General features: G+C 43.8%; 1 protein-coding gene across 2 annotated transcripts; it reads left to right on the forward strand.

Moving 5' to 3' along the window:
* The first annotated feature begins 1,298 nt into the window (after positions 1–1,298).
* On the forward strand, positions 1,299–25,119 carry LOC124037502 (sulfide:quinone oxidoreductase, mitochondrial-like). 2 transcript variants are annotated; one of them, XM_046352260.1, is made up of 10 exons: positions 1,299–1,447; positions 17,183–17,446; positions 17,883–18,053; positions 21,149–21,202; positions 21,726–21,926; positions 22,394–22,603; positions 23,471–23,654; positions 23,836–23,903; positions 24,215–24,393; positions 24,652–25,119. In XM_046352260.1, the coding sequence occupies exons 2-10, from the start codon at positions 17,204–17,206 to the stop codon at positions 24,707–24,709; spliced, it is 1,368 nt and encodes a 455-aa protein (XP_046208216.1). In that variant the 5' UTR covers positions 1,299–1,447; positions 17,183–17,203; the 3' UTR covers positions 24,710–25,119. The 2 variants fall into 2 exon arrangements, with proteins under 2 accessions (XP_046208216.1, XP_046208215.1); XM_046352259.1 differs by lacking the exon at positions 1,299–1,447 and adding an exon at positions 14,226–14,602.
* Positions 25,120–26,258: the final 1,139 nt, after the last annotated feature.

The following is a 26,258-nucleotide window of genomic DNA, read 5'->3' on the forward strand; positions in this document are numbered from 1 at the left end:
ACAGGCAAAACTGGTTGACATTACAACGACGTCCTTTCAACTAAATGATGTGACAGTTTCTAGGTATAACGACGTCATGTCTACTAAATGATGTGACAGTTTCTAGGTATAACGACGTCATGTCAACTAAATGATGTGACAGTTTCTAGGTATAACGACGTCATGTCAACTAAATGATGTGACAGTTTCTAGGTATAACGACGTCATGTCAACTAAATGATGTGACAGTTTCTAGGTATAACGACGTCATGTCAACTAAATGATGTGACAGTTTCTAGGTATAACGACGTCATGTCAACTAAATGATGTGACAGTTTCTAGGTATAACGACGTCATGTCAACTAAATGATGTGACAGTTTCTAGGTATAACGACGTCATGTCAACTAAATGATGTGACAGTTTCTAGGTATAACGACGTCATGTCAACTAAATGATGTGACAGTTTCTAGGTATAACGACGTCATGTCAACTAGTTTTCACTGGGTAGTTATTACAATGAAATGTTGCAGATTTCACAGGCTATCTATCCTGTAGTTGTTTGCCAAATGAATGCTACCAACTTATATGCATTGTGCAAAACACTGTAAAAGCACTTTGTGACAACTGTTGATGATAAATGGGCTTTATGCATACAACTTCGTTCAATTATTGATTGACTGACATACACTGATGACACAGATGTAGCCGGCTTGCTGGAACCTTACGGTACTTCCTGTCTCCTCTCTCTCTCCACTCCAGGCAGTCAGGCGTGGTGGGATCGTGGCTAACCGGAGCAGGCTGGGGAGGCTGACCGGAGCAGGCTGGGGAGGCTAACCGGAGCAGGCTGGGGAGGCTAACCGGAGCGGGCTGGGGAGGCTGACCGGAGCGGGCTGGGGAGTCTGACCGGAGCAGGCTGGGGAGGCTGACCGGAGCGGGCTGGGGAGGCTAACCGGAGCGGGCTGGGGAGGCTGACCGGAGCAGGCTGGGGAGGCTGACCAGAGCGGGCTGGGGAGGCTGACCGGAGCGGGCTGGGGAGGCTGACCGGAGCGGGCTGGGGAGGCTGACCGGAGCAGGCTGGGGAGGCTGGCCGGAGCAGGCTGGGGAGGCTGGCCGGAGCAGGCTGGGGAGGCTGACCGGAGCGGGCTGGGGAGGCTGACCGGAGCGGGCTGGGGAGGCTGGCCGGAGCAGGCTGGGGAGGCTGACCGGAGCAGGCTGGGGAGGCTGACCGGAGCGGGCTGGGGAGGCTGACCGGAGCGGGCTGGGGAGGCTGACCAGAGCGGGCTGGGGAGGCTGACCGGAGCGGGCTGGGGAGGCTGACCGGAGCGGGCTGGGGAGGCTGACCGGAGCAGGCTGGGGAGGCTGGCCGGAGCAGGCTGGGGAGGCTGACCGGAGCGGGCTGGGGAGGCTGACCGGAGCAGGCTGGGGAGGCTGGCCGGAGCAGGCTGTCAAGGTGGAGTCTTTCCTAAAGTGCGTCAGAGAGTTGTACTACACACCAGACCCACGCAGAGCTAGAGAAACACAGTTTTGTCACCAAGCCTGGTGGAGGGGGGGCCATCTTCCTTGAAGACTGAAATCAAAGATTCTTGAATTTACAATTTGACGTGAAATGTGTTTCTTCAGGTTTCACCTTTTCAGTATTGGCATGCAAAAATTACACTTTGATGATTCTGGAGTTTCAATAGTAATGATAATCAAAGCTAGCCAGGTCCCAGACCTGTTGTCTCCTTCTATAGCCTGGTCCCAGATCTGTTGTGTAACGTCGTTCGTCTGTTGAATGAAGAGAGTCAGACCGAAATGCAGTGTGTAGATTACTCATGACTTTTAATGAAAGTATCGTGGTACATGAAATAACTGATAAACGAAAACAACAAACGAAACGGGAAACTAATTACAGCCTATCTGGTGACTACTACACAGAGACAGGAACAAACACCCACAAAATACAACGCGAAAGTCAGGCTGTCTAAATACGGTTCTCAATCAGAGACAACAACAAGCACCTGACTCTGATTGAGAATCGCCCCAGGCAGCCAAGCCTAACTAGACACACCCCTAATCATACACAATCCCAATTACTACAAACCCCAATACAATGCCATGTCACACCCTGGCTTATCCAAACATATACCAAAAACACAAAATATAATGACCAAGGCGTGACAGAACCCTCCCTCCCCCCCTAAGGTGCGGACTCCGGGACGCACCTCAAGAGCATAGGGAGGGTCCAGGTGGGCGTCTGTCCATGGTGGCGGTTCTGGCTCGGGACGTGGACCCCACTCCATTAATGTCCTATTTCCTCTCCTACGCGTCCTGGGATAATCCACCTTCTCCGCCGACCATGGCCTAATAGTCCTCACCCTGATCCCCACATAACTGAGGGGCAGCTCGGGACCGAGGGGCAGCTCGGGTCAGAGGGGCAGCTCAGGACAGAGGGGCATCTCAGGACAGAGGGGCAGCACGGGACAGCGGGGCAGCTCGGGACTGAGGGGCATCTCGGGACAGCGGGGCAGCCCGGGACTGAGGGGCAGCCCGGGACTGAAGGGCAGCTCGGGACTGAGGGGAAGCTCAAGACAGAGGGGCGTCTCAGGACAGAGGGGCATCTCAGGACAGAGGGGCAGCTCGGGACAGAGGGGCAGCTCGGGACCAAAGCAGCCCGGTACTGAGGGGAAGCCCGGTACTGAGGGGAAGCCCAGTACTAAGAGGAAGCCCAGTACTAAGAGGAAGCCCAGTACTGAGAGGAAGCTCAGTACTGAGAGGAAGCTCAGGCAGGTAGTAGGCTCCGGTAAATCCTGGCTGGCTGGTGGAACTGGATGATTCAGGTTGTCTGGCCGATCTGGCGGATCTTGGCAGACTGGCACTTCTGGCGGATCCTGGCAGACTGGCGGCGCTGGGCAGACTGGCGGCGCTGGGCAGACTGGGAGCACTGGCGGCGCTGGGCAGACTGGGAGCACTGGCGGAGCTGGGCAGACTGGGAGCACTGGCGGAGCTGGGCAGACTGGGAGCACTGGCGGAGCTGGGCAGACTGGGAGCACTGGCCGCGCTGGGCCGACTGGGAGCAATGGCGGCGCTGGGCAGACTGGAGACTCCGGCAGCGCAGGAGAGGAGAAAGGCTCTGGCTGTGCTAAACAGGCGGGAGACTCCAACAGCGCAGGAGAGGAGAAAAGCGCTGGCTGCGCTGAACAGGCGAGGCGCACTGGAGGCCTGGTGCGTGGTGCTGGAACTGGTGGTACTGGATCGAGGACACGCACAGGAAGCCTGGTGCGGGGAGCTGCTACCGGAGGACTGGTGTGTGGAGGTGGCACAGGATGGGCTAGACCGTGAAGGCGTACTGGAGATCTTGAGAGAAGTGTAGGCACAGGACGTGCAAGGCTAGGGATGTGCACAGGAGGCCTGGTGCGTGAGGCTGGCACCAACTTCACCAGCTGACTAACACGCACCTCAGGTTGAGTATAGAGCGCTAACTCAGGTGCTATCAAATCCCCGACATGATCCGTCGGACGAATAGTATATCTATAGCACCAAGCTAGCAGCTCCCTCATTACTCTCCACTCCACTTTCCCCATTAACTCCTTCACAGTCTCTGCTTCGCTCACCTCTAACACTGGCCCTGGTTCTGGTCTCCTCCTTGGCTCCTCACGATGAACAAGGAGAGTTGGCTCAGGTCTATCTCCTGACTCAGCCATACTCTCCCTAAGCCCCCCCCCCAATAAATTTTTTGGGGTGACTTTCCGGTTTCCAACCGCGTCGCCGTGCTGCCTCCTCATACTTGCGCCTCTCCGCTTTATCCGCTTCTATTTCCTCCTTGGGACGGCGATATTCTCCCGGCTGCGCCCAGGGTCCTTTTCCGTCTAATTCCTCCTCCCATGTCCAAATCTCCAAATGGTGCAGCCTCTCCCACTGCAACTGCTCTTCACGATTAACAGGGAGAGTAGGCTCAGGTCTGACTCCTGACTCAGCCACTCTCTCTCTGCGCTTTCCCCCGTTACTTTCGGTTTTCGCTCTGTATAGCCGTGCTTTCCTTTTCGACTCCATACGTCTATAGCCCTCTTCGCATTGCTGTAGGGAATCCCAGGCGGGCTCCTGCACTCGCTCTGGGTCGGCCGCCCACCTGTCGATTTCTTCCCACGCTGTCCATAACGTCCTCCTTTAGATCCTGCCAGTTCACACGCTGCTCGGTCTGTGAGTGGTGGGTGTTTCTGTAACGTCCTTCGTCTGTTGAATGAAGAGAGTCAGACCGAAATGCAGCGTGTAGATTACTCATGACTTTTAATGAAAGTATCGTGGTACATGAAATAACTGATAAACGAAAACAACAAACGAAACGTGAAACTAATTACAGCCTATCTGGTGACTACTACACAGAGACAGGTACAAACACCCACAAAATACAACGCGAAAGTCAGGCTGTCTAAATACGGTTCTCAATCAGAGACAACGACAAGCACCTGACTCTGATTGAGAATCGCCCCAGGCAGCCAAGCCTAACTAGACACACCCCTAATCATACACAATCCCAATTACTACAAACCCCAATACGAAACACAACATATAAACCCATGTCACACCCTGGCTTACCCAAACATATACCAAAAACACAAAATATAATGACCAAGGCGTGACATGTTGTCTCCTTCTGTAGCCTGGTCTCAGATCTGCTGTCTCATTCTATAGCCAGGTCCCAGATCTGTTGTCTCCTTCTGTAACCTGGTCTCAGATCCGTTGTCTCCTCCTATAGCCTGGTCTCAGATCTGTTGTCTCCTTCTATAGCCTGGTCTCAGATCTGTTGTCTCCTTCTATAGCCTGGTCTCAGATCTGTTGTCTCCTTCTATAGCCTGGTCTCAGATCTGTTGTCTCCTACAATAGCCAGGTCCCAGATCTGTTGTCTCCTTCTATAGCCTGGTCTCAGATCTGTTGTCTCCTTCTATAGCCTGGTCTCAGATCTGTTGTCTCCTACAATAGCCAGGTCCCAGATCTGTTTGTGCTTTTGGCAGGTTTATTATCAAGCCAAACATGAGGAGTTGGCATGATAGCACAAACAGTCTGGCTCTCAGGCTAAATCAAAGCCTTCTATTTTGAAAACAGAATAAATAGAGGGTTGTAACTAGGAACTAGAGTTGAACTAACTTTTTTTTTACAAGAAGGGAAATTTGCTTTGTACTGTGAGTGTGGGGATGTTTTAATTTAGTAAGGGACTGTGCTATAGATACATACAATGATGTCCCACTACATTCCTTCCATGTCTGTGTGTGTTGTATGTTTGAAGGGATTAAGAAGTAAAGGCATATTGTTTACTTTGTCTGGCTGTTCTATGTGTCTTGTTTCCACGGAAACAGACCATGAACACAATATGAACCAGCTGTATAGTTGTATAAAAATGCACTGCCATTGAAAAACATAATTTCCAAAGCAGCGGACATTAATAAATAAAATGATGGTGTTTCAGTTTGTCGGTAGAAACAAATGTAAAATAAAATGATACATCAGCAATATTTATTTATTTAACTAGGCAAGTCATTTAAGAACAAATTCTTATTTTCAATGATGGCCTAGGAAAAGTGGGTTGTACCTTGTCAGCTCGGGGGTTTGAACTTGCAACCTTGCGGTTACTAGTCCAACACTAACCACTAGGCTAACCTGCCTTCCAATACAAATTTTTATTTATTTATTTAACTAAAAAATAAAATAAAACATTCCAATGAAATATATTCAACGTTAACAAATGTACATAATAAATTATTGAATAGAATTATAGAGCACAATGTATCGGCCGAATGGGGAAAAAACATCATTCCTCTTTTGATTGTGGAAACAGCATGTCCTCTGATCTGGCAGACACACTAAACACAAATGCTTTGTTTGTAAATGGTGTCTGAGTGTTGGACTGTGACCCTGGCTATCCGTAAATGAATAAAAAATACAATTGTGCCGTCTGGTTTACTTAATATGAGGATTTTTTAATTACCTTTGATACTTAAGTATATTTTAGCAATTACATTTACTTTTGGTACTTAAATATATTTAGAACCAAATACTTTTAGACTTTTACTTAAGTAGTATTTTACTGGGTGACTTTCACTTTTACTTTTCTATTTTCTATTAAGGCATCTTTACTTTTACTCAAGTATGACAATTGAGTACTTTTTCCACCACTGGCTGTGCTACAGAAGGCGATATATCGATCCTCTAACACGGGACTAGTAAAGGCCCAGTGCACTACTTTTGTGGGGGTAAAAAAGTTAACTTTTTTTTTTCCTACTGAGAAATACTAGTACAGCAAATGAATAAAGACATTCACTATGATAAAGCTGAATCTAATAATCTAATAGCTGACCCACCGCAGACCTTTGACAAATAAATCTCTGTGTGAAAAGGGCATCCCATGGTCTGTTTTGTCAATGAGCTTAATCTATTCCAAACACTAGCGATAAGATGATGCCAATAATCTAGGTTGTCTAGTAAACACCCCCCCCCCCCCCCGTATGTTCTATTGCCAACTGTTTGTGACTCGTCGTTGTTTCCCTGTTTACTACTCAAAAATATTTGACTTATTAAGTCAAAGACTAAATTAACTTGCAATAGAGCCCCACAGTGGAGGTGTCATCATATCCATAAAACCCTAGCGGTCAAACAAGGAAATGGTTCTAGTAATTTTTCCACCATCATTTTCCCCCATAGGGCAATTCATATACACTCAAAATAAGGGCAGTGTTGCATGTAGGCTTACCCTGGCATGACATTTTTGATAACCATTTAAATCTCTCTTGGACAAGGTGACATTGATCCATATTTGATCAATATTCTGTATTTTTTTGTGTTATCTGTAATCGTTTAGTTTGTCTCGTGTAGTTTCTTAATCAGTGTACCTAAACTGTATGTGTAAACATGTATACGCAGGGCCAAGCTTTAAAAGAGACCTTGGTCTCAGTTTGTGTTCCTTGTTGAAACAAAGGTACAATAATAATATTAATAATATATTTGGCTCTATTTACTCTGATTCGAAAATTATCATTAGCATAAAAGTAGACATCATGCAAGACTACAAATCCCTGCAAGCTCCTGCACGTCATCTCTCCCTGACACCTTTGCTAACGGCTATTGTGTTCTTTAGGATAGCCACATTAGCATCTAATATAATAATAATAATAATATATGCCATTTAGCAGACGCTTTTATCCAAAGCGACTAACAGTCATGTGTGCATACATTCTACGTATGGGTGGTCCCAGGGATTGAACCCACTTCCCTGGTGTTACAAGCGCCATGCTCTACCAACTGAGCTACAGGACTAATTTACAATTTCATTTTGTGGGGGTAAATACAGACAAATATATTGATAAGTCACCTTGTCCTAGAGAGTTTTACACGGTTATCAAAACGTCACACCTATCCGAAACACAGCCCTTATTTGAAGTGTTTCTAAAATGCCCTATGGGGAAAATGAATGGTGGAAAAACTATTGGAACCATTTCCTTGTTTGACCGCTTGGTTTTATGGGTATTGTTACTCTTAATGTGGTACTCTATACATTGATCTCAAATATATTAGCATAACTGGGCTACACAGAACCATGGCGGACCCATTGTAAAATGAGGATTTTTTTCACTGTATTAAAATAATAATAATATATGCCATTTAGCAGACGCTTTTATGCAAAGCGACTTACAGTCATGTGTGCATACATTCTACGTATGGGTGGTCCCGGGGATCGAACCCACTACCCTGGCGTTGCAAGCGCCATGCTCTACCAACTGAGCTACAGAAGGACCATTAGAACGTGTCCCAGTGCAACATGCCTTGCTCTTCCCACATGGCCGTGGCTTACAGAGCAGCGCATGTATCGTCATATACCAACTGATCGACTTATCTCACCACACCGGCAATTAAAGAGAATGAGAGGCTCAATTGAAAGATGTTACAAAACTGCTGTATTTGAAGCACAACTTCCCAGTTTTCCTGATGTTGCTATGGCATTCAAGCTGTTTTTATTTTATTTTTTGCCATCCCTCAATCATTAAAGTGAAGGAGGAAAATGTCGACTCATCTGCAGTCTGGAGAATCTGTGCGTTTCTCTCACTACTGCTAGCAGAACTAACGATAGCTTCAGTTTCCTATGGTAATGAGGAGCCCTTCAAAATAAAAGCCCACATGTCAAAACATTGCAAGGTGGATAACGCATTCAAAATACAGTATATTACATTTTAATCAATGTCAATTTGTATTGTGCTTATAAGCAAATGCAAGAAGGATTTATTTTTATTTTTAAATCAGATATGGAAAAATACAACGTTCAGACTGGTATGTTGACAATATTGGGCTTATAGTGAAAGAAAAAAAACAATTATTTGTGCTGATGTAAAAGTGGGGTTGGGAGTAGTCTGTAGGGTCTGTAGAATCTAGATGTGGTGTCATTTCATGGGGCTCTGAATAATACAGAGTGTTGCTGGCTTTTCAATTAATTTTCCCATTCACTGTGTTGGTGGTGCTCATAAAATGTATCAGAACTTCAAAATGAATAAGAGAGTCGTCTCTGGAAATGTGTCGTGCTTGTAGAGTATATTGTTCCAGATGTATACGGTTGTAAGAAAATGAAGAAGAGCAAAAACTTCTTGATTTGAGGAATCTTTACTTTAGTATCCGTCCAGGCAACAGAGCAGAAGACAACAACAGCAATGAAGCCGTGTGACCATGTTCTTAACTCTGGCTCCAGTGGAGAACACTGAACCGAGAGCTGAGTTTGCCCTCATCTCTGGGTAGTGTTTTAACTCTTTGATCTCTGCCCTAACCTGAAGAACCAATCTAACCAATAGCACGTGCATGTCTTACGTGTATGTTAATTGCTTTGATAGTTCCTGTCACACCAAACGTGATTCCTCCCCATCACTGGGTGTGGTGAGATGTTCTCCAAATGAATTACCTGATAAAACAAACGGAATATTCCTTACACAGTAAAGGCTTCGTGGGCTTAGTTCAACTGTCGATAGCCCATCAAAACCCAACATATAATCTTGTTTTACTAAAAAAAAATTGTAAACAAAGTAAATGTAAACAAATACTGTAAAGCTAAAAAAAAAAAAAACATGGTTAAAAGTATCATTTTGATGTCACGGATGGTCAAGTCCTTGCATCCATAGCTCTGTCTATGAATTTGAAAGTGGTACATTTCTCCAAGTCCCAAAACCCAAGTCCTAGAGGCAAATATTGTATTTGTCAGGTCAAGCGGTTGACCTGATTACAATTTTTTGGAATATGTCAAGGCTGGTCTAGGGACGATGTAAATGTGTAAAGCCAAGGCACGGTCGGCACACCAGACATCAGGTTAATCTAGGTTGTTATGAGATATGCCAGTCTATCATCGTTTACATTGAAGCAATTTGCTTCTCAACTTAAACACCTACTTGTAGGCCCACTTGGCAAGATTAATGCATTTACAGTGGAATGCACTGGTGCCAATGGAATGGACAGAGCAAAAGGCCAGCAGTACTTTAATCTGGACAAAGGCCTAAAACAGGTATGCCTGTCTGTTAGCACTTCATGTAATGACAAACCAGCTTTCCATTGTTGTTTTTGCGTTCTCATGTTGATATTGGTATTTGGGTCAAAACTACATTTTTAGTACTTTGATGCAATTAGGGCCCTGCTCAAGTAAACATGGACACATTTTTCACCTAATCGGTTTAGGGAATCGAACACAGCAACCCTTCGGTTACTAGCCCAAAGCTCTCAACTGCTAATCTACCTACCACCCTGCACAAGAGCACGATGACTCCAGACCCCTCCGAGTGACAATTTCAAACCTTAATTCCCCTCACTTCTCACGTTTTTATCTAAGATCTTACTGGAACAGTGTTGTGGACTAAAAGATGAAAACACGTTTATATGCTTTTGAGCAACGTATTTGTAGATTGGCTGACAGCGTTTCATTCTAAAATGGCAGCTGTCCATGGTTCTGATATGTGTGCCACTGTTCAAACGTCAACCTAAAGCTACAGATGCAACATGACCTAGCGTTTTGTCCCAAATCATCTGTTTTGTATTCTAGGGATTTTAGTGAGTAGACTGGCATCTGCAACTAGATGCGTTTTTTTTTCCTTATATATGAAATGCATATGCAGTGTATTGCATTGCAGGAAACGGAGTGAGTGTAGTAAGGAGTCACAAGCACTCTGTATGAAACCTGTTGCCCAGCACAATAGACCAATGTACGTTTTGGAGACTATATATTTGCATTAAAAGTGTATTTTCTAAAGAAATGCTGGTACAAATAATACAATAATAAAAATATATAAGTACGTTCAATTATCCATACATTATTTTAAAGGTGGTTGCAAACGGTTGTACTGCACAAGAGTACGAAATAAATCCATATCCCCAAGGTTTATCATGTCTTTGTAAAGGGTCCCGTTCTGTGAGCTTGACCTACCGCTTTGTAACTGAGCCGTTGTTGCACCAAGACATTTCCACTTCACGATAACAGCACTTACAGATGACTGGGACAGCTCTAGCAGAGGAGAAATTTGACGAACTGACTGGTAGGAAAGGTGGCATCCTATGACGGTGCCACATTAAAAGTCACTAAGCTCTTCAGTACGGGCCATTCTACTGCCAATGTTTGTCTATGGAGATTGCATGGCTGTGTGCTCGATTTTATACACCTGTTAGCGACGGGTGTAGCTGAAATAGCCAAATCAATGCATTTGAAATGGTGTCCACATACTTTTGGCCATGTAGTGTAACAGTAATATATAGTATTTTCGGAAAGTATTCAGACCCCTTTACTTTTTCCACATTTTGTGACGTTACAGCCTTATTCTAAAATGTATGAAATAAAATACAATTCCTCAACAATCTACACCCCATAATGACAAAGCGAAAACAGGTTTAGACATTTTTGCTAATTTATTTAAAATGAAAACAGAGGTACCTTATTTACATAAATATTCAGACCCTCTGCTATGAGACTTAAAATAAAGCTCAGGTGCATCCTGTTTCCATTGATCATCCTTGAGATGTTCCTACAACATCTCAAGGATGTTGACAAAGATTTTTTCTTCAACAAGCAGGATGCACAGGACATTCTCCGAACGCCCGACAAGGCCAACATCCAAGTTATTTGCAAGAGGAAGTGACACAGGTACTGAGGACACAGAGCGGGGTGCCTCGTAAGGATCCGCAGAAGGAGAGTGGGAAAGCTGCCGTTTATCAGCAATATTACTCGCCAACGTGCAATCATTGGACAATAAATTAGATGAGGTACGATCACGAATATCCTACCAATGGGACATCAAAAACTGTAATATCTTATGTATCACAGAATCGTGGCTGAATGATGTCATGGATATTCAGCTAGCGTGATATACGCTGCACCGGCAAGATGGGGGGGGGGGGTCTGTGCATATTTGTAAACAACAGCTGGTGCACAAAATCTAAGGAAGTCTCTAGATTTTGCTCGCCTGAAGTAGAGTATCTTGTGATGAAATGCAGACCACACTATTTGCCTAGAGAGTTTTCAGCTATACTTTTTGTGGCTTTCTATTTACCACAACAGACGGATGCTGGCACTAAGACCGCACTCAGTCAGCTGTATAAGGAAATAAGCAAACAGGAAACCACTCACCCAGAGGCGGTGCTCCTAGTGGCCAGAGACTTTAATGCAGGGAAACTTGTATCAGTTCTACCTAATTTCTATCAACATGTTAAATGTGCAACCAAAGGGAAAACAATTCTAGATCTCCTGTACTCCACACACAGAGACACAACATAACACAACACGACATGACACAATACAACACTCCACACACAGAGACGCATACAGAGCTCTCCCTCACGCTCCATTTGGTAAATCCGACCACAATTCTATCCTCCTGATTCCTGCTTACAAGCAAAAATTAAAGCAGGAAGCACCAGTGACTCGGTCAATAAAAAAGTGGTCAGATGAAGCAGATGCTAAACTACAGGACTGTTGTGCTATCACAGACTGGAACATGTTCCGGGATTCTTCCGATGGCATTGTGTACACCACATCAGTCACTGGCTTTATCAATAAGTGCATAGAGGACGTCATCCCCACAGTGACTGTACGTACATACCCCAACCAGAGGCCATGGATTACAGGCAACATTCGCACTGAGCTAAAGGGTAGAGCTGCCGCTTTCAAGGTGCGGGACTCAACATGTCCCTGATTGAGTCTGTAATAACAACATGCTTCAAGTAGACCACCATAATCCCTGTGTCCAAGAACACGAAGGCAACCTGCCTAAATGACTACAGACCCACAGCACCATAATACCCTCAAAGCTCATCACCAAGCTAAGGATCCTGGGACTAAACACCTCCCTCTGCTGTATCCTGGACTTCCTGACAGGCCGCCCCCAGGTGGTGAGGGTAGGTAACAACACATCTGCCAACACTGGAGCTCCTCAGGGCTCAGTCCCCTCCTGTACTCCCTGTTCACCCATGACTGCATGGCCAGGCACGACTCCAACACCATCATTAAGTTTGCTGACGACACAACAGTGATCACCGACAACGACGAGACAGCCTATAGGGAGGAGGTCAGAGACCTGGCCGAGTGGTGCCAGAATAACAACCTATCCCTCAACGTAACCAAGACAAAGGAGATGATTGTGGACAAGAGGAAAAGGAGGACTGAGCACGCCCCCATTCTCATCGACGGGGCTGTAGTGGAGCAGGCTGAGAGCTTCAAGCTCCTTGGTGTCCACATCAACAACAACCTAGAATAGTCCATACACACCAACACAGTCGTGAAGAGGGCACAACAAAGCCTATTCCACCTCAGGAAACTAAAAAGATTTGGCATGGGTCCCGAGATCCTCAAAAGCTGCAACATCGAGAGCATTCTGACTGGTTGCATCACTGCCTGGTACAGCAACTGCTCGGCATCTGACCGCAAGGCACTTCAGAGGGTAGTGCGTACGGCCCAGTACATCACTGGGGCTAAGCTGCCTGCCTGCCATCCAGTACCTCTACAGCAGGCGGTGTCAAAGTGAGGCCCTAAAAATTGTCAAAGACCCCAGCTACCCTAGTCATACACTGTTCTCTCTGCTACCGCACGGCAAGCGGTAAAGGAGTGCCTGGTCAAGGTCCAAGAGGCTTCTACCCCCCCAGGCCATAAGACTCCTGAACATCTAATCAAATGGCTACCCAGACTATTTCCATCACCCCCCACCCCCCACCTCTTTTACATTGCTGCTACTCTGTTATTATCTATGCATAGTCACTTTAATAACTCTACCTACATGTACATATTACCTCAATTACCTCGACTAACCAGTGCCCCCGCACATTGACTCGGTACCGGTACCCCCTGTTTATAGTCTCGCTATTGTTGTTTTACTGCTGCTCTTTAACTATTTGTAACATTTATTTCTTTTGGTTTCCACCTGTTGTATTCGGCGCATGTGACTAATAACATTTTATTTCATTACACACACACACACACACACACACACACACACACACACACACACATGCTAACTTCGGTCATCACTAGTTGCCACAGCCAGAAAGTAAAAAAACCCGCCTATTTCTACAATTTCTCTTGTGAAATCATATTTTAAACGGAACCCTAACCTTATCCACACTGCTAATCTTATGCCTAACCATGAAGCAAATGTTTGTTTTCAGGAATTTTGACGATATAGCTAATTTTGACTTTGTGGCTGTGATAGCTAGTGACAACCTCCATTTTGGCACTCCCCCCCATTGTAAAAAGTATTTATTAAAGTCTACATTAGTTTTTGCCAAATTTATTAGATTTCAGACAGCTTAAAGCATACTTCTAAATTATATTATGTTAGCTAAACGCCATTTTTTAGACGACTAATGTAAATGTCACCACTAAAATACAAATCGTGCTTAAATACATGTCATTTTGTCCTTGATTCATTTTATGGAAATACTGTAGAATTCCATTCTTCCTATTGGAGGACTGCCAATATGGCCGAACGGTGCCATCAAAGCCTTTCAAACCGTCTCTCAATGGCCAATAGATAGCAACTGCAATCCAATGTTTTTTTTAAATATTTTTTTATTAACAACAAATCAATACAGGAAGTACATGTGGGAACACAAGTATATATATAATATACAATGGACAATTGGGCTAGAGGGTACAATATCACATTACACAAGGACCTTAAGGGTTTATATACTGTTCATCATTGGCAGTGACCCATTGCCAGGCATTTCTTTTGACAATGGGGCCATCATGTGGACAGCTGCACTCAGCAGCTGATCGACGTTCAACAGGTCGATGAGCTTACGCAGTGCAGTCATTTATGTTTACAACTCATGTTTCTGTACAGCTTCCGTTTGAAGAGGTTTGATCTAGCAGTCGTGCATGTCTTTATTGTGGGCGGAATGTTTTTTTTCAAGCGTCATGTCGTCTGGGTTTTGTGAAACGAGGCCAATTTGTACTTACTGTATGTAGTGGTTTACTACGAAAACTATATTACGCAATCGGTGAGACGGTCTCGAGGTGTGTTTAAGACTGAAGGTAGATCGACAGTAAGTTTGACCAGAGCAAGGAGTCTGAGTAGCCAGTCATAGATCGCCAGCCCGCAAGGATCATATCCCGTTTTCGCAACTTTCTTCTTAAATAAGGTAGGTTTCTAGCTTCGACGCAACTAATTCTGGGAGTCTGTTGGGACATTGGGCCTCGACTCAGTCCCAGCCCAATGTATTTTTAAGCAATTCATAATATAAAACATAGTAGAAAAAAAGTATACAAACATTATAAAGAACAGTCATGGAATACATACAATATATTTAAATAAACACCTTGTAAAAAGTTTTAATAGCTTTTTATGTTCTGATAAGTAAATGTTTGTTTAATTTCATTCTCAAATAATAGAGGTTTTCAACTCTTACATTTACGATTTTGGAATTGAGCTAAAATAACAACGATTTTGATTAAGAAGGCTTCGCATAGCCTTTGCTATACTTTGTAAAAAAAAGTATATATATATATATATATATATATATATATACATATTCAACTAGAAGTGAAAAATATGCATGTATATAATCTAAAAACATCTTTCCACAACTTCCGGGTATAAAATACATGTAAAACAGTCCGGTTGTTCATTACAGAAGGTACAGTAAACGTCAATGTCTTTAAAAAACGTTTTAAGTTCATGTTTAGTAGAGTAGCACTTTTGTATTAATTTTTATGAAACGAATGTAATGTTATTAGTTAAAAAATAAACTTCTGAGAAAGAGAGTAACCAAAGAGATGCATCCCTTGTAAACCACTGATTCCCAGCTAGCACAGTGGAGCTGGGATGATTCCTCATTGCGAGCTGGGTTACATTTATTTTGAGTTCTCTCTATGATAGGGTTAAAGTTCAGAAAACATCTAGCTTTTGTTTCTTAGTTATTGCTATTCCCAGATAAGTCATTGTATCCTTAACTGGGATGTCAGATTATTGCGGGCATTTCAATTAAATGACTTGCCTAGTAAAATAAAGATAAAATGAACATACAGACGAAGTAATGAGGATCATTTAGTTGCTAATGGCAGCCTGCACCTGCAGTACCTCGGTCTGCCTTCAATTTGAGAAACTCCATAAGGACAGCATTGAGCTAACCTGCAACATCATTTCCTAGAGTAGCTCAAACTACACATGCAATGTTTCCCCCCAAAAAAACTCCATGTCGCAAGATTTCGACACACTGAAATCACACTTCCTGATCATCAAATACGCCACCGAGCATCCTCATGAAACCCATGGGGTGACGTCATCGATGACATCGTCCATATGTTTTACAGTCTATGGGATCATCAGAGATCCTATCATTCACCATTTAACTGTTGACTAGTGTTTAGAGTGGTCCCAGCCCAATGTCCCGACATACTCCCAGAATAAGTTGCATTGAAAGGGAAAAGGGGAATAGCTAGTCAGTTGTCCAACTGAATGTATTTAACTGAAATGTGTCTTCTGCATTTAACCCAAGCTAGTAGAGGTCTTGGTAGAGTGATGTGAATTGGCTGCTCTGCATAGGTTTCAAATCACTTTGCTCAATGTTGTTATTATTTTTTGACATGGGGGCTATGAAATATGCGGTATGTATGTGGGTTGGCAATTTTTTTAAAATTTTTATATATATATTTTACCTTTTTAACTAGGCAAGTCCGTTAAGAACAAATTCTTATTTTCAATGAGGGCCTAGGAACAGTGGGTTAATTGCCTTGTTCAGATGCAGAACGTCAGATTTTTACCTTGTCGGCTCGGGGATTCCATCTTGCAAACTCTCGGTTACTAGTCCAACGCTCTAACCACTAGGCTAACCTGAACTAGCTAGGTTACAGAAGTCCGATTGATAGAACGGTTACCCCTACACATAAGACGAATATAACCAGTAGCCTCAATAACCTGATAATTGTAAGTGTGTGTTTTATGCTTGCACACATGCACCTTCTGCTGTTTTTTCCTTAGATTATTGACAGGCAGTATAGTCAGTCAGTCACTCGACCTAGGCCCTATGGAATCACTTCCTGTCAATAATCTGTCAGTTACTAGGCCCTATGGAATCACTTCCTGTCAATAATCTGTCAGTTACTAGGCCCTATGGAATCACTTCCTGTCAATAATCTGTCAGTTACTAGGCTCTATGGAATCACTTCCTGTCAATCTGTCAGTCACTAGGCCCTATGGAATCACTTCCTGTCAATCTGTCAGTCCTTCTGTAGCTCAGTTGGTAGATCATGGCGCTTGTAACGCCAGGGTATTGGGTCACTTCCTGTCAATCTGTCAGTCACTAGGCCCTATGGAATCACTTCCTGTCAATCTGTCAGTCCTTCTGTAGCTCAGTTGGTAGAGCATGGCGCTTGTAACGCCAGGGTATTGGGTTCAATCCCCGGGACCACCCATACGTAGAATGTATGCACACATGACTGTAAGTCGCTTTGGATAAAAGCGTCTGCTAAATGGCATATATTATTATTATTATTATAATCTGTCAGTCACTAGGCCCTATGGAATCACTTCCTCTCAATCTGTCAGTCACTAGGCCCTATGGAATCACTTCCTGTCAATCTGTCAGTCACTAGGCCCTATGGAATCACTTCCTGTCAATCTGTCAGTCACTAGGCCCTATGGAATCACTTCCTGTCAATCTGTCAGTCACTAGGCCCTATGTATTCACTGGAACTGAATCCTGACTTTGAATCCATTCTAGAGATCATACAGAAAGGAAAACATGGCTACAGTCAGAGTGGTGCATCGGCAGCGAGCCCTGTGGAGGCAGTGCCATAGGACTACTGCTATTGGCATCTGTCATCTCCACACCACCACCAGCAGCAGCAGCAGCAGCCATGCCTCCTCCTCCAAAGAGCATTACAAGGTCCTAGTGCTGGGAGGAGGAAGTGGTGGCATCACAATGAGTGCTCGGATGAAGAGGAAGCTAGGGGCGGAGAACGTGGCCATAGTGGAACCCAGTGAGGTATTAAAGACAGTGGGTGGGTCTCAAATGGCCCCCTATTCCTATACAGTCCACTATTTGACCAGGGGCCCATAGTGCATTACATAAGGAATAGGGGGCCATTTTGGATGTGGAACATGTAGTCTCGTGCACAAGAGTATATATTTAAGCTTTAAGGCCCGAGGAGGGGGTGTGGTATATGGCCAATATACCACAGCTAAGGGATGTTCTTAGGCGGAGTGCCTGGATACAGCCCTTAGCCGTGGTATATTGGCCATATCACAAACCCCCAAGGTGCCTTAATGATATTAGAAACTTGTTACCAATGTAATTAGAGCAGTAAAAATGGATGTTTTGTCATACCCGTGGTATACGGTCTGATATACCACGGCTGTCAGCCAATCAGCATTCAGGGCTCAACCCTCCCTATTTATAATAAGCAACATTATTCCCGTAGATGCACTACTATCAGCCCATCTGGACATTGGTTGGCGCTGGGGCTAAAGGTGTGGCCTCTTCCGGTCGACCAACCGCCAGTGTTGTGCCGTCTGGTGTCAAGTGGGTTAGATCCAAGGTTCAGGAGATCAACCCAGACACAAACACTGTGCGCACAGGAAATGGCATGGAGGTAGGTAGGGTTGTTTACTTTCCATATCGTTTATTTGATTTAATACACATTGATTGAAGTTTAAAACATTTAATTATAGGGTTGGTCTCCATCTGAAGGCAAAGGTCAGTCAAGTGTTGTCATAATCTGTGTTGCTCATTTTTCCTGTGGATAATAGGCTGAATCTACCACACACAGAAAAACCGATTAGTGAAGGTGCTGCAGGCAAAATGCTAAACTGGAGAAAAAACAAACAGAAAAAGCCATAACACTTAAGAGATAAAAGGCTATAGAGCAGGGCTCTCCAATCCTGTTCTCAAACACTGTTCTCGTAGGTTTACACCAGGGCTCTCCAACCCTGTTCCCAGAGAGCTACCCTCCTGTAGGTTTACACCAGGGCTCTCCAACCCTGTTCCCAGGGGAGCTACCCTCCTGTAGGTTTACACCAGGGCTCTCCAACCCTGTTCCCAGGGAAGCTACCCTCCTGTAGGTTTACACCAGGGCTCTCCAACCCTGTTCCCAGGGGAGCTACCCTCCTGTAGGTTTACACCAGGGCACTCCAACCCTATTTCCGGAGAGCTACCCTCCTGTAGGTTTACACCAGGGTCCTCCAACCCTGTTCCCAGGGGAGCTACCCTCCTGTAGGTTTACACCAGGGCTCTCCAACCCTGTTCCCAGGGGAGCTACCCTCCTGTAGGTTTACACCAGGGCTCTCCAACCCTGTTCCCAGGGGAGCTACCCTCCTGTAGGTTTACACCAGGGCACTCCAACCCTATTTCCGGAGAGCTACCCTCCTGTAGGTTTACACCAGGGTCCTCCAACCCTGTTCCCAGGGGAGCTACCCTCCTGTAGGTTTACACCAGGGCTCTCCAACCCTGTTCCCAGGAGAGCTACCCTCCTGTAGGTTTACACCAGGGCTCTCCAACCCTGTTTCCGGAGAGCTACCCTCCTGTAGGTTTACACCAGGGAACTCCAACCCTGTTTCCAGGGGAGCTACCCTCCTGTAGGTTTTCACTCCAACCCCAGTTGTAACTGACATGATTCAGTTTATCAACCAGCTAATTATTAGAATCAGGTTCACTAAACAGGGCTGGAGAGGCCTGCAATATAGATCCTCTTGATATGCAATTGGACAAATGACAATGAAATCATTCAGCTTTACATGTCCTTTACACTGAGTATACTAAACATTAGGAACGCCTTCCTAACAGTGAGTTCCACCCCATGTTCCCTGTCAACTGCACGCTCGCCCCGGGACTGCCGCCCAGGGAAACATTGGCCCACGTAGAGAAGCACGAGATTGAACTTTACTCAACTACCTAGAGGTTTTCCCTGTTAGTTAACACTATCAGCGTTTCCCTTTTACTGTGGCAATTGATCAAAAAATCAACACAATATTATCCACTTTCAATGCAACATACTGAAACAAAACTAACTATGCAAGAGATTTTGTTGTTGGCAGAATGCAATGTAGTAGGATTCTATTGCATTGACACGCACAACACAGACCGGTGTGGCATAATCAATCAGAGCTGCAGTAGGCCTATATGCAAATAGACCATTGCCATATGAATCTGTGGCATTTACTTTGAACTGGACCGTGTGTACAGCATGAGCGGTCGTGAGTAGATGCAGTGATTTTGAGATCAAAGGGAGAGCTGCATGTAGCCACGTGTGCACATTTTGTTCATGTCCTTTGCCACTTAGTGAGTTATTAGCCCAGATGTAGATCATTTGTAGTCCGCAATAGTGGAGTGATTGCTTCCTACAAGAGCACAAAACGTGTACATTTCTAGACATCTTTGAAAAGCGAGTCAGGTAAAAAAAAAAAATTGTCTTAAAGGGGCAGTGTTTTATTTTGAGACTAGATTGAGTAAGCTAAGTAGAGAATAGGCAGAGGGTAGCATCATTTATCTGATTCTCTGTAATAATGGTATCGGAATAATAATGCATTTTATTTTGTAAAGTGGTTTCTTGCATCAAACAACATTTTCAGTCACGTGGTCTGAAGGACAAGTGGATAAACAGGTTGATGTTTTTTCAAAAGTCTCATGGGATGTAGGCCTACATTGAACACCACACATTGACTTCTACTGTAGGCTCAATGATGGAACAACTTTTTCCATGTTCAAATGTTATGGGATGCATTTTCTCAATAAAAGAAAAATGGTAGGCCATTCTGGTAAGCCTAGATTATGATCAAATAGCCACTGTAGCCTACTTGGCCACTGTTAAAACTGTAACCTAAAGCACCTACAGCCTCAGTGTTGACAGTAAAACTGTAACCTAAAGCGGCTACAGCCTCAGTGTTCACAGTAAAACTGTAACCTAAAGCGGCTACAGCCTCAGTGTTCACAGTAAAACTGTAACCTAAAGCGGCTACAGCCTCAGTGTTCACAGTAAAACTGTAACCTAAAACTGCGGCTACAGCCTCAGTGTTCACAGTAAAACTGTAACCTAAAGCGGCCTCAGTGTTCAGCCTCAGTGTTCACAGTAAAACTGTAACCTGAAGCGGCTACAGCCTCAGTGTTCACAGTAAAACTGTAACCTAAAGCGGCTACAGCCTCAGTGTTCACAGTAAAACTGTAACCTAAAGCGGCTACAGCCTCAGTGTTCACAGTAAAACTGTAACCTAAAGCGGCTACAGCCTCAGTGTTCACAGTAAAACTGTAACCTAAAGCGGCTACAGCCTCAGTGTTCACAGTAAAACCGTTCTCTGGAAGTTGCACAGAATTTTCACAACGTTCAAGTTTGCGCTCAGCAGACCTGAAATGTGCTCCGTGCTGACAATGTTTTGAGGGAACATTGTTTTGTTTTTCCTATTCACCCTCTAAATGGCTCACATACACAATCCATGTCTCAATTGTCTCAAGGCTTAAAAAATCCTTCTTTAACCTGTCTCCTTCCCTTCATCTCTACACTGATTTGAAATGGATTTAACAAGTGACATCAATAAGGGATCATAGCTTTCACCTGGTCAGTCTAAATCATGGAAAGAGCAAAGTTCTTCATTGTTTTGTATGCTCAGTGTATGTTTGTTAATAACACAAGGAAGTAGGCCTACAATAATTTTACCTTACAACTGACTGTAACTTGTATTGTCTTCCCTGTAACAGATCTCCTACCAATATCTGATAGTGGCTTTAGGTTTACAGCTACACTATGAAAAGGTAATAAGCACCATCTTGTTTATTTTATTCCTTTCACCACTCCCTCAATATTGTTTTAAAGGTCTAATGCAGACGTGTTTATCTCAATATTGAATCATTTCTGGGGAACAATGAAATAACTTTACTGTGATTTGTTTTCAATTAAAATGTTCGAAAATAAACAAAAATAGCTTCTTAGCAGACTGTCTGAGTGGGGAGGTTTGGAACTCTCTTATTGGTCTATTGATGAATTTATTGCCTGGTGATGTCACCAAGCAGGCCAAAACTCCATTCTACCAAAACAGACAGAAATTTCAGGTGGCCTTTTCAAACAGCTCTGACACTAAAAGGGCATCATCATTTTGTATTTTTATTTATTTTTTATTTCACAGTATTATTCCAACCTTAGTGTGTAAATATATATATAAAATACAAGTAAATCACATTTTTTACTGCAATGGGCCTTTGACATAAGTCCTTTTATTGTATTGAGTCAGTCTCTGCCAATGATCATCTATTTTTGTCTCTCACAATCACTCTCTAGATCAAGGGTCTGCCTGAGATTGAAGATTGGGTCAAATTTAAGATTGGTTCAAACTATTCTGTACAAACTGTGGAGAAGACTTGGAGTGCACTGCAGAACTTCAAGGAGGGAAATGCTGTATTCTCTTTCCCCAACACTCCGGTGAAGTGTGCAGGAGCACCACAGAAGATCATGTACCTGACCGATGCTTATCTCAGGAAGGTATATTGATAAAAAATGCATCAGATAAACTGTTGTAAAAAGGTATTCTGAATCTACATTTTTGCATCTGGGTTGACTTCTGTTCATTAGTGCACATGTAACGGATGTGAAACAGCTAGCTAGTTAGCGGTGGTGCGCGCTAAATAGCGTTTCAATCGGTGACGTCACTTGCTCTGAGACCTTGAAGTAGTAGTTCCCCTTGCTCTGCAGGGGCCGCGGCTTTTGTGGAGCGATGGTTAATGATGCTTCGAGGGTGACTGTTGTTGATGTGTGCAGAGGGTCCCTGGTTCACGCCCGGGTATGGGCGAGGGGACGGTCTAACATTATACTGTTACACACACCATAGCAAAACGTTTTGAAATTGTGTATTTCTTACTGGTACCTAATGAACACAACCCAGCTCTCATCTGTGTCATACCCTTCCTCAATATTATAACAGGTTTATTCTGATCTGATCCCTCTCGAAGACAGGAAAAAGGGCTAAGGCCAACGTTGTGTACAACACATCACTGCCAGTGCTGTTTGGGGTCAAGAAATATGCAGATGCATTGTGGGAGATTGTGAAGAGTCGCGACATCCAGGTGAATCTCAGACAAAATCTCATCGAGGTCCGAGCCGACAAGCAGGAAGCTGTGTTTGAAAACCTCGACAATCCTGGAGAAACCAAAGTGTTTGAGGTAATTTGCCTAATGGAAAACACAGAATGTAGCCGAGGGGTTTGTTCACAGATTTCTAACATATTATTGAAGTTGACATAGAAAACTGATGCTAAGTAACGTAGTATGCAGATGTAGTCATAGTTATTGTAGCATTCATAGTTATTGTAGCATTCATAGTTATTGTAGCATTCATAGTTATTGTAGCATTCATAGTTATTGTAGCATTCATAGTTATTGTAGCATTCACTATCTCAGTGGTCTTGTGGTTGGTGTTTCTCCACGAAGATAAGAAGATTGGGAGTTCGATCCCTGGGTGAATCATACCAAAGACTCTAAAAAATGGTACCTGATGTCCCTCTGTTTGGCACTCAGCATTAAGGAGATAGATTGGGGGTAAGGCCCTGCGATAGACTAGCATACCAGTATACCCCCTGGACAGGACATCAAGCTGACTCGCACTACAGAAACAGGAGATAGATTGGGGGTAAGGCCCTGTGATAGACTAGCGTACCAGTATACCCCCTGGACAGGACATCAAGCTGACTCGCACTACAGAAACAGGAGATAGATTGGGGGTAAGGCCCTGTGATAGACTAGCATACCAGTATACCCCCTGGACAGGACATCAAGCTGACTCGCACTACAGAAGCAGGAGATAGACTAGCATCATGTCCAGGGGGTGAACTGGTACATCAAGCTGCCTCACTACATAATTCGGTGATAGGGCAGGACCCTATGGGTCATTCTGGCTCAGATAAGGCTTACTTGTCTAAAGCTTAACTTACCAACTATCGGAGTATTTGCTGAGCAACAACAAGACAGTAATAGTTTGATTTGTTTGTGCTAATTTTCAGTCAGGGGATCGATCTTTTCTTTCTTTTTCAGTATGAGATGCTTCATGTCACTCCTCCGATGGGACCCAACCCGGTGGTTAAAGGATCCTTATTGGCTGATGAGGCTGGCTGGCTGGACGTCAACAAAGAGACCCTTCAACATAACAAGTATCCCAACGTGTTCGGGATCGGAGACTGCACCAATCTGCCGACATCCAAGACGGCTGCTGCCGTGGGTAAAGTCATTTTGTTTTTTTCAGTTTTGCCACTTGTAAAAAAAAATTATAATACCACAACTAAACACCAGGGGAAACGGTATTTACCTGCCGAGGTTGAAAACACGTACCTACATGTCCTACGTTTGTTGTTGAGCATGGGGAAGGGCATCAGTAAGAATATGGTGCATTTTATTTCCAGCTGCCCAGTCTAGTATTCTGGACAGAACCATTTCAAAAGTGTTGAAGAATGAAAAGCCGGATAGTAAGGTACGTTGCCTTACATAACACTAATTACACTTAACCTACTATTATTATTAGTATTAGTATTTTTGGAATCTTTAAGATAACACAGGATATGTCCCAAATGACACACTTTATAGTGCACTACTTATGACCGGGGCCCTGGTCAAAAGTAGTGCACTATGGGGGGTTGTGGTATATGACCAATATACCATGGCTAAGGGCTGTATCCAGGCACTCCGCCTAAGAATATCCCTTAGCCGTAGTATATTGGCCATATACCACACTCCCCCGTGTCTTATTTCTTAAATATAGCGCTAAAATACTTGTGTTTACAGTATGATGGCTACACATCCTGCCCTTTGGTGACGAACTACAATGCCGTCATCCTGGCTGAGTTTGACTATAGTGGGCAGCCATTGGAGACATTCCCTATTGACCAAAGCAAGGAGAGATGGACCATGTACCACATGAAAGCTGACGTGATGCCTCATCTGTACTGGCATGGACTTCTCAAGTAAGTAGCTGTCAAAGATAATTACTGGGTCGTATTCGTAAGGCACCAAGTGTGGGAGGGGAGGGGGTTGGGGGGGGGGGGCAAACAGGGATGGATTTACTTAATTTTACCAATAAGAAATGCTCATTTTTATTTTCCATCGCTAAATGTTTTCTGTTGTGTGCCCTAATAAACCCAACCTTTTATGTAGACTAAACAGCAAATACACGTTTTACAGAGGTTGTTGTTGCTAATATTAGTCTGATATTTTTCCCATAGGGGGTTTTGGGGTGGGCCAGGACCATACAGGAAAATCATGCACCTTGGGATGAAATAGAAGCTTATACAACCAATTCAGCTGTTTCACTGTTACAATGTAATCCACTTTTTCTCTGATCTTTGATTCCCAGATAGGGTTGCAAAATTCCTGTGACTTTCCCAAAATTCCAAGGATTTCTGGAAAACCTGGTAGTTTTTGGAACGTTCCTAGAATGTTACAACACTATTCCCAGACCACTATTTCTATAACCATCATTTCATAATACAATTAAGCAAGGTATTGAAAATACCATTAGATTATTTATTTATATATATATATAATATCCATAAAACCTCTAGTAATACTGTCAGTGCTTAATTTGAGCCAGATCACCTATTTTCTGGGATCTGGTACCTGATGCGGCATTATTTATTAATTGTTTCACTGTTCGCACTATAAACATTCTAATAAAAGCTATCACAGTCCAATCAAATTGCCTACTTGTTATTTCTCCCGACCCCTGGAAAAAACCATCAGGTAAAAGCGCGAGGATCCAGTGTAATCATCCTATCCTCCCACACTGATTCCAGACCTGCTTTCTTATTTGTACTTAAAGGTTATGGGTAGGGTCGGTGGGGGGGGTAAGTAACTGATCTTGACACAGGTCTTGGTAGTGGTGGTCAGCTAGGGAAGTGGTCCCTACTGTCTGAACTCATGTAGCCTAGGCTAGTCATCTCCCTACTGAATTTGAAACGTGGGAAAGACACATTTTTAAAATGGATAAGAAGAAGCAATGATGATGTTTTTCATGTAAAAAAAATCCAGAGAAAATCAATCCCGAAAGGAGCCAGAGAACTGTCAGTGCCGGAAGAGAGGAGTGGGGAAAAACTGACCCTGATGGCGAAGCCTTAGCTAGCAGCGCTGCTAACCCTGCCATCTCCACTACCAAGTAGGCCTTCAAATCTCATCACAGACAACTTTAGTATTTCAGCTACTTTTCAACTACTTAGCACGTTAGCTAACCCTTCCTCTAACCTTAACCTAACTCCTAAACTTAACCCTAATCCCTAGCTTATGTTAGCCACCAAGCTAAAATTCATAACATTGTACGTTTTGCAAATTCGTATCATAAAATACGAATTGTAAATCGTAACATACCATACGAAATGGGTGATGGACATTCACAAATTAATACATACCATACAAAATGTCACATATCATACTTAAAGGAACATCTCAGATTTACGTACAGAATAATACGAAATGCTCTGAGACCAGGTTGATCCACTGAAGGGAGGCTCAGTTCAAGAACGAGCAACGGTATGACCCCTGGCTTGTCATGTGAAATTAAAATCTGGGCTGTACAACATGCAGAAATGTAGTGAGCTTTGGTCTAGAAACGACTGGATGGATTACACTAACACAAGATTGGGTGGAATGTACAGTAATGTCCTCTGCCTCCGATGGAAAAACAAAACAAAGCACTCTGAAAAGTTTTTTTTATCATGACTGAACCAAGGAGCATTTAGTGGAAGCAAGCATTGTAGACGAGGCTAAAGAGGACACCCAACAAGTTACCGTTAACATTCAAAATGAGGAAAAAAATAGGCACTACTGCCAGATTCTT

The sequence above is a fragment of the Oncorhynchus gorbuscha genome, linkage group LG06 (genome assembly GCF_021184085.1).
Source record: "Oncorhynchus gorbuscha isolate QuinsamMale2020 ecotype Even-year linkage group LG06, OgorEven_v1.0, whole genome shotgun sequence".
Classification (NCBI taxonomy): Eukaryota; Metazoa; Chordata; class Actinopteri; order Salmoniformes; family Salmonidae; genus Oncorhynchus; species Oncorhynchus gorbuscha.